Below are 17,299 nucleotides of genomic sequence, written 5' to 3' on the forward strand. Positions count from 1 at the left end.
CGAGATTGAGGCTCGTGGGGCGGGGAGCGGGTCGGCGCTGCCGGCCCCGATCACCCAGGCAAATCTGGGGCGAAGACAGGTTTGGCACTCCGCAGCTCAGGAAAATCCCCCGGGAGGGAACGTTTCCCCAAGCCGGCGTAAACAGGGCGGGTGACGCCGGCCGCCCAAGCCCCAGGCTGCTCCAGTCGGGCGAGCTACGTCTGCTGGCTCTCCCCGGCTTAGAGCCGAGTTCCGAGAGCCCACAGAGAGTGGCAGCTCATCTCCCGTTCGAATAAAAAGGGCAACTACTTGATTTCACTTGGTTCTGGTAACTTCTTAATAACTTTTCTTAAAACCTTGTCAGGAAGAAATTCTACCATAGCAAGTTTTAATTGGCTTTTTGAAAGGCAATTGGAGTCGGTTGCATACTTTTCTAAGAGTTAACGTTGTTTGTGTGTATATGTATATGCGTACGCGTGCGTATAAATATGTATAAAATCTAAAGTATAAATGCTACTGATCTGTTTTCTCTGAGTCTCCTGACTTGTTGAACGAGCTTGCTTTGTTTGGGACCCTTCTGTAATGGACTTACTAGAAATTACCGTAGAATTGTTCACTTTTTTTTCTGTAGCCTGGAACTTCTTGTTACAAGTTCCCTTTCCCTCATCTCTCACACTCACCTGCCCACACTATCCACCCACCCCCTTCCCCAACAATAACTCGCTTCCTTTCACTTCAGCTCCTACAGACTTGCCGGTTATCAAAAGACAGTACTCCTTAACAGTGCAAAACTTAATGAAAATAAGTAATAATGTGGAAAATACATCAAGATATTAGCATTTTTCAGTGCGGTGGAATCACACATTTCCTCAAATCGTTAACAAAAGAGATGACCCTCTTTCTAGATGATAGTTTATACTGCTAAGAAAATATGACTAATTTCTTTTCAATTCACATTCGTGTGTCAGCAGGGCCCTTTTGGGATGGTATAAACTTAGCTCCAAATACAGCCTGTCCTGCCCTGCGTTTCAGAGGACCATTTTTCCACATGTAAAATCTTAAGGATACACAAACTTCCATTTAACCAAACTGTCAAGTTTTCAATGCAAAAAAACAGCAGCAGTATTTAAGGTAAGAAAGTTTCTGCTTTTATTGAAAATTTATATGACTCAGTATTATAATAAATAAACATAACCATTTTCACAAAAAAATGACAGTGCTATGTTAGAGAAGAAAATATTGAAGGGATTTACTCATAGTGGCAAGACAGACTTCTATCAATACAGAATAAATATTAACAGCATTCTTCAACCAACAAAATGTAGGAACCAAGCTAGATGTAATAAATAATTATCCAGAGAAAAAGATGGCGAATTCTCAGATGCTAAGCCTGTGTTTGCAAAAGGATGCATGTCAATTAGTCCCATCCTCATGCCTCACCTTCAAATCACAGAGCCTGTCTCAGGCTATGTTAAAAGACCATCCTCTAAGACAAGCAGAGGAGAAGAACACTATTATCCTTACGGTAAATGCAAAACAACTGCAGAAAACCCCTATGGTAAATTGAACACAGTTTAATAAGTAGACTGAGTATGATCTAACTATAAAATTTAGGTAGCAGAGTGTTACATATGGCAGGACTGGAAAAAAATCATTCATGACATTTTCTTACCCTTCTCTGAACCCCCCTCCCACCACCATTATGCTATTAACAACAAAAATTTTCAAATTTTCCTCCCACCAAAAAAAAAAAAAAGAAAAAAGAAAAAAAAAGAAATAATGCAGGGAGCATTTTTTCTTTTTTGAACAGCTTCTTGAACACCCCCAATACCAAGTACTCACAAGGTGTCTGTGCAAATTTATTTCACATGATTTCAAGGAAATGATTAACTCACTAACAAATCTTGAAACAAATCTATTTTGTAATTTTATATATTATCTGGAACGGTAGGAGAGGAAAAGGGGTGTTGGTGGTAAAGAAGTACAATCCAACCAAACAGAATGTTAAAAGTTTTAAATCAACAATGAGTCTGACTTTTTCTGGTCGGGAACCCAAGACTCTAAAATGTTGGGCGAGATTCCGGTCCGGCCGCTACTGAAGAACACATTTCTCTTCTTTCTTGGCCATCTTGCCTTTGTTTTGCTCCAGAGTTCGCTCCAAATGCTCGTCTTCTTCTTCGGCCCTGGAAGTCAGACAGGAAATAAAATTATTTTTCTTCGTTGAGGGCAGAGCGCACTCCCGCTGGTCCACGCATTCGGAACCCACGCGGGAACCGCGAGCGCGGGGCCAGCGGGAGACTGGACTGAACTTTCCCGAACTTCTCGGCCACTCCGCAGGTGGCCAGGCCTCGCTACCGACCCCACCGCCCACTCACTGCTTCTCCTGCGCGTCCAGGTCCCTGACAAGCGCGTCGCGCTTGTTCACCAGGGCCACCAGCTCGTCCAGCAGGAGTTGCTCGCGTCGCTTCTGGGCCTCGGTCTTCTGCCAATCTGCAGGGGACAGGAGACTCGTTGCTCACAGGGAGAGCCCCCGCACACCAGGCCCCCGCCCCCTTCCCACCTTTTCCAGTTTCCTTGTATCGCTCGGCAAACTATATTATAGACGAGTATAGAAATATAGTAGCTGGTGTATTCGAGAGAGTCTGGCCGTCGTGGGGAAGATTTCACACCTAAAACGAGACGTTCTAAATATTTCCTGCTGATGCAGGTAGCTGCGGCAGGGCTGGAACCTGCAGAAGAGGCCAGGTGTGAGCCGGAGGCTGCCCGTAGGTGCGCACCTGAGATCAACCAAAGTGGGGGAGGGAGAGCTGGAAGACCGGAGAGGTAGGCCAGAGAGTCAGTGGCTGGGGAAGTGGGTAAATGAGGAGGCGGGAAGCAGAGAAGGGCGATAAAATCATTCAGAAAAGGCTAGAGAATCTGCCCGAGAACCTACCCTCCTCCCCCGCCCCCACTCTCACCCCAAACAGCCCATTCTTCGCTAATTTCCTGTTCGCTCTATTTTAGCAGTTGGATGTATCTCACACTGGGCGCCATATGCTTCACAAAAACTTTAAAAGTAGTGAATCGGCTAATTAGCATTTTTCTTTGAAGTAAAAAATAAATTTGCTCTGCAATATTACACTGCAGCTCTCGATCGCATCGCAGCCAGTTTTCTTTTGGAAAGGTTTGCTGGGTGGTTTGAAATCAAAGCACTTTTGCAAAGGGAAAATTACATATTTCTTTTTGAAACCCATAAAGGTTGGAAATCCGATGGACAATGCTCTTTCCATGGGTGGGGGCAGGGTTTTTTTGGGAAGATTTTAGGTCCCAATAATATATTTCCTAATCGTTGCTGGTCTGATAATTTCCTTAAGATGAGCAGCAGTTTCATTTAATAAAAACAGGACCAAATCGAACATTTAAAGCACTTCTGAAACCAAAGCCAACTGCTCTCTGGCCAGACTGGAAGGGCTTGTAGCTGTCAATCAACCCCCAGTCTACCCCGCCTCCCTCATTAGGAAGGTAAACAATGAAAAGAAGAAGTAGATGATGAGGCGATAGCAGAACAAATGAGGACCTAGAGGGAAAGAAGACACCAGCTTAAAAAACAAAGAACAAAAAACAAAAAACAAACCCCCAAAACAAAAAAACACCCGGTAGCCACTGACTCAAGCAGTGTCCCTCCCACTCCTTCCCCAGCAAATGTACTTTCCAAAAAAAAAACAGGAGAGTGCAATCCTTTCGGGTTTTTCTCTTCTCTCTCCATTGCCCTGGGCAATCATGTTAAAACTCACATGGCTGGTGCTTATTCAGATAAACCTAACAATGCACACCGCTGGTTACCATGTGAATCTTCACAAACCACACAAGAATGTGCTGGTTCAAATCCCCCCCGACCCCCTCCAAAGCAAAATTTATTCAAGACAGCAAACTGCTCAGCAGCTTTATGAAAGCAAATGGTGCTAGAGGGAATTCTATCTTGTATTTACAAATTAAAAATTAGATGCGTCAACATGCAATAATGGTTAGAACAGCAGCAAAAAGCTAGAACGGTTTATTCCATTTTATCACTCTCTTTCATTATAAGCTCAAATATATACATACATATGTAACATTTATTAATTATCCACATTCGACACAAAACATCACACAAATAAATACATTAAATAACTGATCACATTATACTCTTATAAAAAAGCAAAATATTCTAATGCATGGAGAGTAGTACAGAAACTATTACTACAGAAAGTTTTTTTCTGAATTTAAGAATTTAAAAAATAATAACAAAGAAACAGCATATCTGAAGAAAAGCCATATCCCTCATAATTTTTCTCTTTGGATTTAAATGAAACTGAGGTCAGTATTACTATGGAATTTTCTAATCTGGTTCTTGTTCTAATCAGTTTTATTCTACATAGCACATAAATAATAGGCTCTCCAGGTTGGAAAGATCTTAAAGGTCATCTAGTCTAATCTCAGGTTACTGTAGTTCTGGAAATATTAACTCAGAGAGTAACCTGCTAAATTTGGAAAAGATGTGTATAACTAAATTTTATAATTATTAGGAATATCAGTTTTGATGAATACTAACATTTCCATTTCCATCCTCAAGAAGCTGTTCTAATTATAAGCTTTGATTTATAATTCTTTACTTCCAAAACATTTTGATAAGAGCTTTATCAAGTGGAAAATAATTTTTCTCCATTATACACTTAAAAACATAAAATTAAATTAAAAAATTACAGTTTTTATACAAAAAATTTTTTACGTATATGACTAAGAAATGTACTAATTAGCACAAAGAAATGCAACAGACATAATTTTCTTAATTGAATTACTCTTCTCTGAATTTGACTAGTGATTTTTATGCCTTTAATTAATAATTAGAAATATCAGGATTTCATTAATATTGAAAAAAATTAGGCCTCTACAAAATGGCTTAAAGAGAAAACTCTTACTTCTTAAGCCTTTGAAATAGCTGATAATTTAAAAAATCTTAACCTTTTCCTAGCTCAATAATGACATTTCCCATAACCACAAAAAATTAAGAATAACTTGGTAATTTTCATCATTTCAGAGTCATATTGAACTGAGATTAGAATTTAAAATGTTCTAGCAAAACTATATAGGATTTTTTTTCATATTAATTCTGTCATTACTAGATTCATATCTGTATATAAAACATTAGCCAATTGTAGAGGTAATAGTTATGTGCAGTGAGTGGACTAGCAAAACTATACTTTGTATTAGCTTTTCATAGTAGAAATGAATTATACACACACATATATTTGAATGCTAATTTGGAAGATTAAATTATTTTGACCATTTTTAAAACAAATTTTAATATTACCTTTAAAACTGATCAAGAGTCTATTTTATTATATATTCAAGCCTTAATTTTAAAAAATCCTCTTTTAAATAGCTTCCCTTAGATGTAATGTTATGTTTTAAAAACCTGCATGTAAGTTTATGTTACCTGTTATGCATTTTAAGATAGGATTACTGACCTAAAACCCCAGTCACAGCTAGGTAACTACACTGACTTTGGCATGGACAGACTACGATGTGGGTTCTGATAAATTTAAAGATTCCAGTGTACTTTTGCTATAAAAGCCATATTTTCTGGCAACAAATAGGATTATGTTTTGATGCTGCATTTGAGCCAAAGTATTGAAATAAAGAGATTGTTTATGTCCATCCATACTGAGCTGTTTCTTAATTTTAAAAACTCTTTTTTATATACATGGCAAATTATTCATTCCCTGATTCAGTTTATTTGCTGAAGTTGATAATTACCTTGAAAAAAGGCAAGAGTAATACCTACAAACACTTTAAAATAAAGGACCTAAAGTTCTTGTAGTAAATCTTCAACCTTGCCACTATAAATAAGCCTGGTACTTTGATGAAAATTAACGCTAGTTTGTAAAGAGCACATTGGGGGATTGCAGTAAGTCTTATCTTTAGTTCCAGTCAACTAGCAATCCTGAAAGAGTTTGCATCATCATCAGAGCAGGCCATTTGATAGGATTCTACCGCTGCACCTAATCAATCTATGGAAGACTGTGGCTGTGCTGTGTAACAAAGCTAAAATAGATTTACAAATGGGGTTTTAGGGGATAAGCTCCTCCACAGGATTACATATTGATTTTAAATATAAAAAGCTTATCATATAAACCATAACTACAAAAATAGTGAACCTATGCATAAATCCTTTTAGAAGAGCACCCACTTCAAACTTGAAGCCAAGAATAAATCAAGATGTGCAAAATCCTAGAGAAGATCCATTTCTTGTGTAGAAAATGAACATGCCACTTTCTAAAAGCCCACCCCAATGTGTGCAGAAATGAATTTATCTTTCCTGAGGGGGCATTAAATAATCTGGAACAACAACAAAAAAAAACTATAGGAAAAGTATGTAAAAGATGTTTGTTAGCGTGAGGGATCCTACCACTTAGCTTAGTAGAGTGAAACTCCTGCTATGAAAAATACCTCAGGGGAAAAAAAAGGGGGGGAAAAACAGGCCAAAGTGATTATGGATTCTCAGAGAATGGATGTATTGAATATTACTTTTTTGCTCTCAAACTAGGCTGTTAAAATTTTTTTCAGTGTGCTATGGGGATTAAAATTCTGTGCTTTTCTTCTTGTGAATGGTTTCAGCAGCAGATTTATTTGACAATATTTTAGTTTATTTATTACTAAAACCATCTTCTGGCTACTAAGTGGAAGGGACAGGAAAAGAAAAGAGGGATGAACTTTAAAACAAAGGAAAGCAAAACAAAACCAACCGTGTTGCCTATTCAAGTGTTTTTCTGTGGTGTTTTTAACATTCCAAAAGGCTATTCAACTACGTGTCTCCATTATGAGGGCTGGCGCAGAGGACACTGTCTTTAAGGCACTGATCACCGTGTCGGTCAGTCTGTCTCTACGACAGCCCAGCCTACATACTGCCCAGGCCAGTGGGACAGGCCTCGCTCCAAGAAAGTGTCTTTATCTGTAATCAACAGGCGGCTCCTGTTCTCAAGGCTCTTTTTTCCCCTCAACCAGCAACTGAAATTGGCGGAAAGATTATGTCACAGTCACATTTGGTGAAAAGATTATGTCACAGTCACATATGGATAGTGATATTAATTTAAAAACAAAACAGAACAAAAAACAAAAAATCTAGTAACTGTATTAAAGACGTTTCTGAAAAAACTTTTTTTTATCTTCAAAAAATATGACTTTCTCCTGGTCTTCCATATATACAAGAAGATCAGGCAGATAACATGATAAGATTATTTAATGCTGTGAATTTGGTACACAGGGATAGGATTGCAGATGAAACTGGGGTCTTTTATATTTATCATGCCCTCCCTTTAAGACTCGTATTTGGAAATAATACTGGTTTTGGGGATAGAACCAATATCTGTCTTAAAAGTATTGTATTAAGTTGTGTTTTAGGGATGATTTAACTTACTATCGGGGTAGGTAAAAAATTTTAAAGAATACTCTATTGAGTGTAAAGTACAATGAGTCTATAAAAAATAGATGATATAATAAGTATTGTATTTGCTGTACCTGCTTTTCAACTAACTATTTAGCTTTCCATTGTCTTTTAAACACCATACCATGACTACTAAAATAATGTCAAGAGAAAAAATAACATTTAGGATTCTTGTATACTTTATTTCAATGGCAAGTTTCACAGAACTTTTTAAATAATTTTGACAAATTTTATAGTCATTCCCAATGACATAATTTGATACATCTGGATAGCTATTTGAAGGAAATTACTTATCTGAAGCCTCATAAAATAAATCTGATTTCTAAATGAAGATATACAAATGTTGTCAATCATATTTATTGAGATTATGGATATAAAAGTAAATAAAAATAAAACTTCTTTATAAGTGTATAAGATACTATTTAGGTAAATAGCATGCATTTTATTTGATAAAAATATTTATTAAAATATTTTAAAAATATTTAGTCTTCACTTGGCTTTCTCTTAAAAACTTAAACGTCCACTTTCTAAACTAATTAGAATTGACTTATTATAGATGAGGTACCTTATCAGTTGAAGAAAGAAATTACCATGGACAGTCAATGGGTTGAGAGGTCAATATGGAATAGGAAAATCAATTTGCATTGATTAGACAAAAGGTCCATTTTACTGAGCTCAAAGAATTAGCTTTTAAGCAGACATCTTTGAACTGTAAGACATTTTTCAACTGAGAGGTATAAGGAGGACAGCATTGTAAAAATACCCAAGCATTAAAAAAATAATAATTATATATAGTAAACACCATAGTTAAGCTAGCTGATGTTTACTGATATTATTAACAATATAATTCATTTAAAAGCTTTATGAAATGTATTAAAGTGTTTCATTTATCTCCTATGTCAATCTCTACTTGAATATTCACATAACAGTAGCTGGACTCTTAAGAACTATGGTTGGCTTGGCGGTGACTTATTTCAGTGTTGACATTGATGAAATATCAAGGTAAAATTTAGAGTCTGAATGTGAAAAATCAAAATGATAATATCTTTCCTAAGTCTCACCTGTGGAAACAGTTTTAAATTGTACAGCAATACAACATAATTAAATCCATTAACTTCTTATATTTTCCATTCCATGGAAATTTAAACTTACTGAACCCAAAGTTAAGACAATTTTGTGCTGAACAGCAATGATTATATGTGAATTAGAGTCCTAATGTGAATTAGAGCTTTCTGCCTCTAAGGCATTTATTTGCAATTCCTATAGGTTCCTAGTTAGACAAGACCAAGTGATGTGTATTACATCCTTTAAATCTCACTGCCTATTGACAACTCACATACCTCACCCCACCACAGCATTACTTACCTTCGATGGCTAGCATTGCCCGCAATTCCCGGTTCAGCAGCTCATACCTTCGTTCCAGGTCATGCTCTTTTTCCCTAGGCAAGTTGCAAAAGTTCATCAATATGTTAATTACTAAATCATTAAACACTTAAAAAAACCTTTAGGTTACATTGATTTTAGAACTCATAACTGACTTTTCTCTTTAAGTTTAAGCTACTCCAAACAAATGATACACAAATCTAAAGCCTTCCTCAGGTAGAATATGTACTAGTGCTATTATTTTTCTCCTTCAATTCTATATTGCACAGAAGTGTAATTTAATCTGTGGAGAAGTAGTCTCATTCTTCAATGCTTCTTATATTACGTGTAGGTATAAGGCTATTTTGTCAAATATTTTTCATAATCCATAGTAAACACTCTTGTTCAAAATTTCATGTGAAAAGAATACAAAGAAACATGAAAATACTACCAGTGCAAATTTAATATAGAGACGATTAAAGATCTGGGATTAGTTAAATTTTGTGTTTCCTCATAACTCTCTTATCAAGTTCAGGCATGGGAGAAATTACCAAAGTAGTGATGAATTTCACTAAAATAAAACATGTAAGCCTGCTCATTCCCACACTAGGTGGCACACTATAAGAACAGTGTAGTGAGCTAAAAGGAACAAGCAGTAAGTTCTCTAGTGAACTAAATGCTAAAGATTAAGAATGCTCACAGTCTAGACTCCATTTTACTGTAATTCTTTCAATACTGAAAAGGTCATTTCTGTTTAAGTCATTAATCTTTTATACCAAAATTTAGGGTAATCACTCATAGAATACAAAACTTTGTTATTAAGAGTTATTTTATTCTTTTAACTTGAATTTCATGTTAAATGAACTCTAATTTTCTTTCCCTTCCCTTCTAACCTTCAGGAATGACCAAACCTCCTTGTTTGCACAAGTGGTTTACTTCTTTAACACAAAAACTGTTTATATCATTGGCCAGTTAAATAACAAACACATTTTCCCAGGATCTATCACTCTATTTAAAAATTCTAACTATTCAGATAAAAAGTGATTATATACTATTTTTTAAATTTTTATTTTTTACATAAAACATACTGTAGTCTCTAAGAAAAGAAAATTTAAGCCTAAAAATATGATACCCCAAAGGCAAAAATAAAAAGCCTAAGATTTATCAATGTTGCAGGGAAAACAAGCGTAGTCATGAGTACTTACAGAAGAGAGAGCTGGTTCATTCTCCTTATTAAGGCATTTTTTTTATTAACTAACATAAACCATTCCTGCATCATAGCTTCTTCTTCTTCTGTGTTCCTCCCTATAATTCAGGAAGATTTAGCTCTTATTATATGACATTTTACAAGCCAAATAATAGTTTATTGCAAATTTTTTTAAAAACAGGAAAAATATCATTTTAGCTGCCCCAACAGTACATATTAAACTGTTTATAATAACTTAAGATCAAAGTCAAAGGCCTGAAAAAAGAAATCAATATTTTACAACTAATAAGCTAATATTCCAATGCTGATATTATTCAACATGAACATTTCAGTCCCCCTTAACATACCTACAGATCATATTAACACTAAGTACAGTCAACAAAGTGTTCCACCTTTTAAATCCTCCCCAGAGGCAGATTTGTTATTATGTTTCAATGAGGAACTCATGGTGCTGACAGACATATGGTCAGGATTAAAAAAAAAAAAAAAATTAAAAAATCATTATGAGAATTATACGACTAGCAGGAAGATCAGAGAAGTCCAGAAATTGTATGAAACTGTCACTTGTAACAACTTGCTTTTTAAATTTTCCTCCCCAAAAGTAAACTAAAGATACATGTATATATGCCATTCTCATTATCCTTAATAGTGTGAACCACCTGCAAATTATTAAATACATGGTGAATGACCAGGTTACCAAAAAATACCTGTAGCTACCTATGAAAAGACACATTACAACGAACATAACAATGATCAGAAATCAGAAAACATTTTAACAAACGACTTAAGCAGAGAGATAATCTAAACTTTTAGATTATAAAGTTACTGACTGAATACAGGATATTTAAAATTCACTCTCTTTAATGTTCTTTCCCTCATCTCTACTCAACTTCCCCAAAGGCCAGCAAATTGAAGATTATAATATAGTGTAGCATATATTTGATATTGTTCCTGTAGAGGTAGGTCATGATCATACTAAAAAAAATATTAATTTCTCCCACCTTCTTCCTTCCTCTCTCTTCAAATTATACTCAGTCAAATTTACAGTTCTTTGACCTTTTTTTTTTTTTCTGAATTTCACCCATAATTGGTTTAGTGCTTTTCTAGGCCATTATTTAATTCTTCAGTTAACTTCCATTCAGCATTCATAGGGTTAACTTAAATATATAATAAAAATTAAGTATTCAGCTGACTATGTTTTATTTTCTTTTTAAATGTGATATTTTCTTTTAAATGTCAAACACACTACCTGTCCATTTAAAAAATTCAAACAATACAAAAGTATAATGGAGTAAAAAGTCAAGTCCTCTTTCACCAATCTCCCCTCCCCAATTCTCCATCTATCTCCCTTCTACAGAAGTAACTCCTATTACAGTTTGGTGTTATTTCCATCCAGACCACACATACAGTTATGTCTACCACACACACATATATATATACACCTTATCTATAGACACATATAGGTTTCTCTTCTTTAACATAAGGGAGAGCGTATTATATATTGCCCTGTGATTTGCTTTTTTCATGCCACTGGTACATCTATATAATTTTTTTCTTGCATAAAATATGGGCATAACACAATTTATTTTGGTATTTCACATTAATAGAAATTTGAAGAAGATATTTTTAGAAAGGAAATAGAATATAAAGAATTGGTCTGTGTCCAAAAAATTAAATGCATATTTCAGAGCTTCCCTCTAAAATAGTTATGTGTTGTTCATCATTAGGGAGAATAATGAGGAAATGTGCCTTCATTAAATGCTGTTAAAACTTAGTGGTACAAGCAGACTTAGGATAGATTCTTTTAGACTCTGAACAAAAGTCTTTATTGTTTTACAGTACTTTTAATCTCTCTTTTAGGGTAGTTGGTTTTGTATTCACTTTGGACCATGTGATGTCTTGAAACCGGTCATGTGATATAGGCTGCCATAGGCACAAATCCCTGGGTAGCAACAAAAGAAGAAAGAGTAAAAAGAAAAAGCTGAGAAAAAGCTTGCAATTTGGAAAAAAGCCAATTGTACCCTGGTGAAGGCCTTTTTGATCAGTGAAATGACACATGTGTGCAATATTAATAAGTATAGATTGTATGATATTTTATTTTCTGATTAAAGACTTACTTCTTTTGTTCATAATCTAAGTGGCTGCTAAAAATAAACTTATTAAAACTTTGTTTCTAGTTTAACTTAACCTATAATTGAGGCTTTCAGGCATACCAGAAGCAACAAGCCTACTCTTAAATTAGCATCATTTTCTTCAATGGAAGGATTGCTTCCTTGAGAATAACAATATTGATGTGGTACTGTGTTATTTTCAGTTTAGCTCGTGCCTATGATTTCTGGGTAAGAATAAAAGATCTCCCTCCCCTAATTGATAGGAAATGACTAGTAATACAATTGTTTCATGTGTCAAAAGTAAATAAATAAGCCTAGTGATAAGAAATATTTGGAGACACATTACTCTAGGCCAACAATGCTGTATAGATTATTTACATTAACTGAAAAAACATATTTCAGGATAAATCAATTCTGTATCACTGAGTCCTTCCTTAACTGAGATAGAGTACAGTGATGGAAATCTATACTTCGCCCAGTAATCAAAAAATTAAATTTTCTTCCAATACATCATTACACCATTGTTCTCGGGGATTTAAAAATTTTTAAATTTAAAAAGCTTTTAAAAGCCAGTAAGTTGAACCATTACAAATTAATCCTGACTTTAATAACTGGTTAAAGACCCCTTTAGCTTTATAAGTAACAAAAAATATTAAAGCCTGTGATCACAGTGAGCTTTCCTCATTTCTCCTCTAACCATTTGTTATTTAATCCAATACTAGTAATCCAATTTGTCCATCAGACTTTTAAAGGGCAGAATGCAACTTCCTCAGCTTAGACACTTTTCAAAGTACAATATATTTTTCAAATGAATGCTGGATGTTTCATTTTTCCCAACTGTTCCTAGCTCTAATGCATGAGGCAAAAAAGAACAAGATGAACATTGTTCGTACTGATTAAGTAAGAGCTCATTAAAGAGCTGTCAGTGCAGTACTTTGAATATGCATGAAGCATATAATCAGATCTAGTACCGTCACTAGAGGAGAATACGGTAAGTACAAAGGATTGATTTAATTACTTAGAGTGGGCTGTGGTGGCAAAGCAGTCTTGTTAGTGCAAAAAGAAAAGAAGGTTGTATTCTGGCACTGTTTTAAAAAAAAAGGCAGTTTTAGCTTCTGCCACAATACCTAATCTCAGAATAAAAGCACTTTACATTGTAGCTTAAAATGAAGACTGTCATTATTTTATAAAATGGCCATAAATTATTTTATCTTGTTTAACCTCACCTGGTTAACTACCTCTCATTCAAAATTATCTTTAATTTTGTAATTACAACCACATTTTTGTCACTAAAGAGCCAATACCAATACATTTTAAAATCTGAATATTTTTCAGTCTCATGAACTGAAAAATTCAAAATATATACTATTGAAGACAATTTTGAGATAAGAAACCAACAAAATACTACGGCATACAGTTACTAAAATGTGAAAGCATGGCTGGGTTATAATACTATATTTTAGAGCACAGTGCCTTATGTTTCTTATAAACATACAACCAATAAAGGCATTAAAAAGTAGGACTTAAGTAGTTTATACCATACCATTTTTAAGTATTGACTAATTAATACAATCTCTGGTAATATTTTTCCTATTTTGTTCTCTTAAAGACTTATGTTTTTATTTCGCCTTCAGGAATGGAACATCTTTTCTGACATCACAATATTTCAATGTCAGTTTTTTTCATTTAATCTATCATTGTATCTGGAGTAGGACTCATAAAAATTATGAAACAATGAAGGATAATGATAATGACAGGAAAAGTAACTGTCTATGAATATGACTTCAAATAATTCTTCCTATCACAGAGTTAACAAAAACCACTTAATAAAAAGCAGGATAATGCACAGCATTACATGTAGGATAAATATCTATTCCATCTCCTCCTCCAAAAAAAGTTGATTTAATGCTGACTTTATTTTATTCAGCAATTTATTCATTCATTCATATGTGATTTTCAGTTTTTCATAAGCAGTGTTTTCAATGTGTTTAAAATAAATAAGAGATGTAAAAATGTGAAATTATGAATATTTATAAAAACTACCTACTACTTAACCTCTCCTAAATAATCTTTCACCACAAACTTATTAACTATTTAGAAAGATATATTATAGACAGTGAATTCTTATATAAATGCAAAACAAGGAAAAATACAATTTTAGCTGAATAGTAGTTGAGTTCAATGGGAAAGAGAATAAAAACACCTAGATGTTGGCTGCTATTGGAAATATGAAAAAATACAAGATTTTCCACCATAAAAACATTAAAGAATGCTGAAATCTTGCCATAACTCCATAGCAGGGATGGCTGACTAGTGATTACATATGGCCCTTAAAGTATACAACATAGCAAAACCAAACCAAATATGAAAACAAAAAAGCTGTCATTACAAATTGTTCTGATGCTGCGATTACAAAAATATAAAGACCTTTGAAAGACATAATATATTACTATAAAGAGACTCATAAAGGCATCCACGTAACTGGCACTGGAGAAACACATTTTACAGCAAAGGGATTGAAATGTGCTCAATTTATATAATGGATGCGAAAAATAAATTCACTGCAGTTATGTAGGGTCATGGAGAAATTGACTCCAGAGCCAGCATTATATTATAGCAGGGCTCCAGTGCCCCAGTTTTAGAAAATATTTTAAACTTAGGAAACAGAGCTATATTATGAATATAAATTATTATGTAAGCAAATAACTGATAAATGTTTCTATTCTATGAATATGCTCAAATAGCGATCAATGTAAACGAAATTCATACTCTCTACTGATGTTTTTAGTAGTAATTGTTTTAATACTATTAAATCAGCATGATATATTTGTTATAATATTAAGAACGTAAATTTTGGGGGGAAATTCTGTTTCCTTTTGTTGAATAAAACTGAAAGTTTTAACTAACAGGCTCTCTCAAAATAAACAGACCTTTTATTTACTCACTTGGTAAAACAGAATGTGGGAGAGATTCGAAGCAATATCTCTCTACAGATAACTTTTGACAGAGTTCTACGCATGTGCTTAGACAACTTCACCAAAATTTTTCCTCAATAAACTTACACATAAGAACAGGCAGTCTTGTACCAACTCCTCAATAGGGTTTGAACAGCCTTTTTATGTCACTATTCACTGCTAGACTTCTCACAAGGTATACTAAGCACAAACTTAGGATAGCAAGAAAATAAAAATAAAACCTTGAAGTAATCATCATGGGAAAATTACAACTGATGAATTTCTTTACATTTACTTATGGTTTAGTATTTTAACAAATAAATATGGGACAGTGTTGCACCCATAACTTTCTAGTGCTAAGAGATTTTAAAGGCATTAGTTTGACCTACATTTCAGGTAAAGTAAATTTAACATTTTATAAAGTGGGATGGAATAGAGTAAGTCACTTTTACCGGCATCATTCAACTGAATAGACAACTGTCGACTTGGAGAATCAATTAGGTTTCCTCCATTAGTGGGAAAACTTGGATTGTGAGCCACTCTTACACATGGATGGCTTGGCTCCTCTGCCAGCTCTCCTCTTTCTGGAGCCCCTTTGTTTGGACTGCACCTGGCAGACTCCTCTCTACCACTACCTGTCCTAGAGTCTTCTCACAGTCATGTCATGGGAATGACTCAAAAAGTGGCTCTAAAAGTGAAAGAGATAATGTCATAGATGAACATGAAGAGTCGAGTAAATTTATTTCTTGAAAAGTGATGGCATAGAAAAGCAATATTTCTAGACCAATCTATTTTAATATATGTGATTTTAAATATATATGTAGGTATAGTTAAATTAAATTAAATATTACAAGAGGCATTCCTAAACTTTTTTTTTTTTTTTTTTTTTAAATCATCATTTTATTGAGATATATTCACATACCACGCAGTCATACAAAACAAATTGTACTTTCGATTGTTTACAGTACCATTACATAGTTGTACATTCATCACCTAAATCAATCCCTGACACCTTCATTAGCACACACACAAAAATAACAAGAATAATAATTAGAGTGAAAAACAGCAATTGAAGTAAAAAAGAACACTGGGAACCTTTGTCTGTTTGTTTGCTTCCCCTACTTTTCTACACATCCATCCATAAACTAGACAAAGTGGAGTTTGGTCCTTATGGCATTCCCAATCCCACTGTCACCCCTCATAAGCTACATTTTTATACAACTGTCTTCGAGATTCATGGGTTCTGGGTTGTAGTTTAATAGTTTCAGGTATCCACCACCAGCTACCCCAATTCTTTAGAACTTAAAAAAGGTTGTCTAAAGTGTGCGTAAGAGTGCCCACCAGAGTGATCTCTCGGCTCGTTTTGGAATCTCTCTGCCACTGAAGCTTATTTCATTTCCTTTCACATCCCCCTTTTGGTCAAGAAGATGTTCTCCATCCCACGATGCCGGGTCTACATTCCTCCCCGGGAGTCATATTCCACGTTGCCAGGGAGATTCACTTCCCTGGGTGTCTGATCCCACGTAGGGGGGAGGGCAGTGATTTCACCTTTCAAGTTGGCTTAGCCAGAGAGAGAGGGCCACATCTGAGCAACAAAGAGGCATTCAGGAGGAGACTCTTAGGCACAAATACAGGGAGGCCTAGCCTCTCCTTTGCAGCAACCGTCTTCCCAAGGGTAAAACTTATGGTAGAGGGCTCAACCCATCAAACCACCAGTCCCCTATGTCTGTGGTCATGTTAGCAACCATGAAGGTGGGGTAGGCAAATACCCCTGCATTCTCCACAGGCTCCTCAAGGGGGCACTACATCTTTTTTTTTTTTTTTTCCTTGTTTGTCTTTTTTCTTTTCTTTTTTTTTTTTTAACTTTCCCTTCTTTTTTAAATCAACTGTATGAAAAAAAAAGTTAAAAAGAAAACAAACATACAATAAAAGAACATTTCAAAGAGACCATAACAAGGGAGTAAGAAAAAGACAACTAACCTAAGATAACTGCTTAACTTCCAACATGTTCCTACTTTACCCCAAGAAAGTTACATAATATAGCAACATTTCAGTGAACTTGTTCCTACTACATCCATCAGAAATTAACAGACCATAGTCATTTCTGGGCATCCCCAGAACGTTAAATAGCTTATCTGTTCTTCTTGGATTATTGTTCCCCCTTCCTTAATTGCTCTCTACTGCTAGTTCCCCTACATTCTACATTATAAACCATTTGTTTTTA

The 17,299-nt window shown here is 34.8% G+C and overlaps 1 protein-coding gene across 6 annotated transcripts in view; it reads right to left on the minus strand.

Annotated features, from left to right (window-relative positions):
• Positions 1-1,104: 1,104 nt before the first annotated feature.
• EHBP1 (EH domain binding protein 1) overlaps positions 1,105-17,299 on the minus strand; it is an 870,491-nt gene continuing 854,296 nt past the window's right edge. For 5 of the 6 annotated variants that reach the window (XM_037807056.1, XM_037807055.1, XM_037807058.1 and 2 more), the window contains 4 exons: positions 10,009-10,108; positions 8,807-8,880; positions 2,355-2,469; positions 1,105-2,162 (listed from right to left, as the gene is read on the minus strand). In XM_037807056.1, coding sequence (XP_037662984.1) covers positions 2,072-2,162; positions 2,355-2,469; positions 8,807-8,880; positions 10,009-10,108 — 380 coding nt within the window. In that variant the 3' untranslated portion in view covers positions 1,105-2,071. The remainder of the gene's footprint in view (positions 2,163-2,354; positions 2,470-8,806; positions 8,881-10,008; positions 10,109-17,299) is intronic. The other variant, XM_037807060.1, reaches the window with a different exon arrangement.

This window comes from Choloepus didactylus, chromosome 17 (assembly GCF_015220235.1).
Source record: "Choloepus didactylus isolate mChoDid1 chromosome 17, mChoDid1.pri, whole genome shotgun sequence".
Classification (NCBI taxonomy): Eukaryota; Metazoa; Chordata; class Mammalia; order Pilosa; family Megalonychidae; genus Choloepus; species Choloepus didactylus.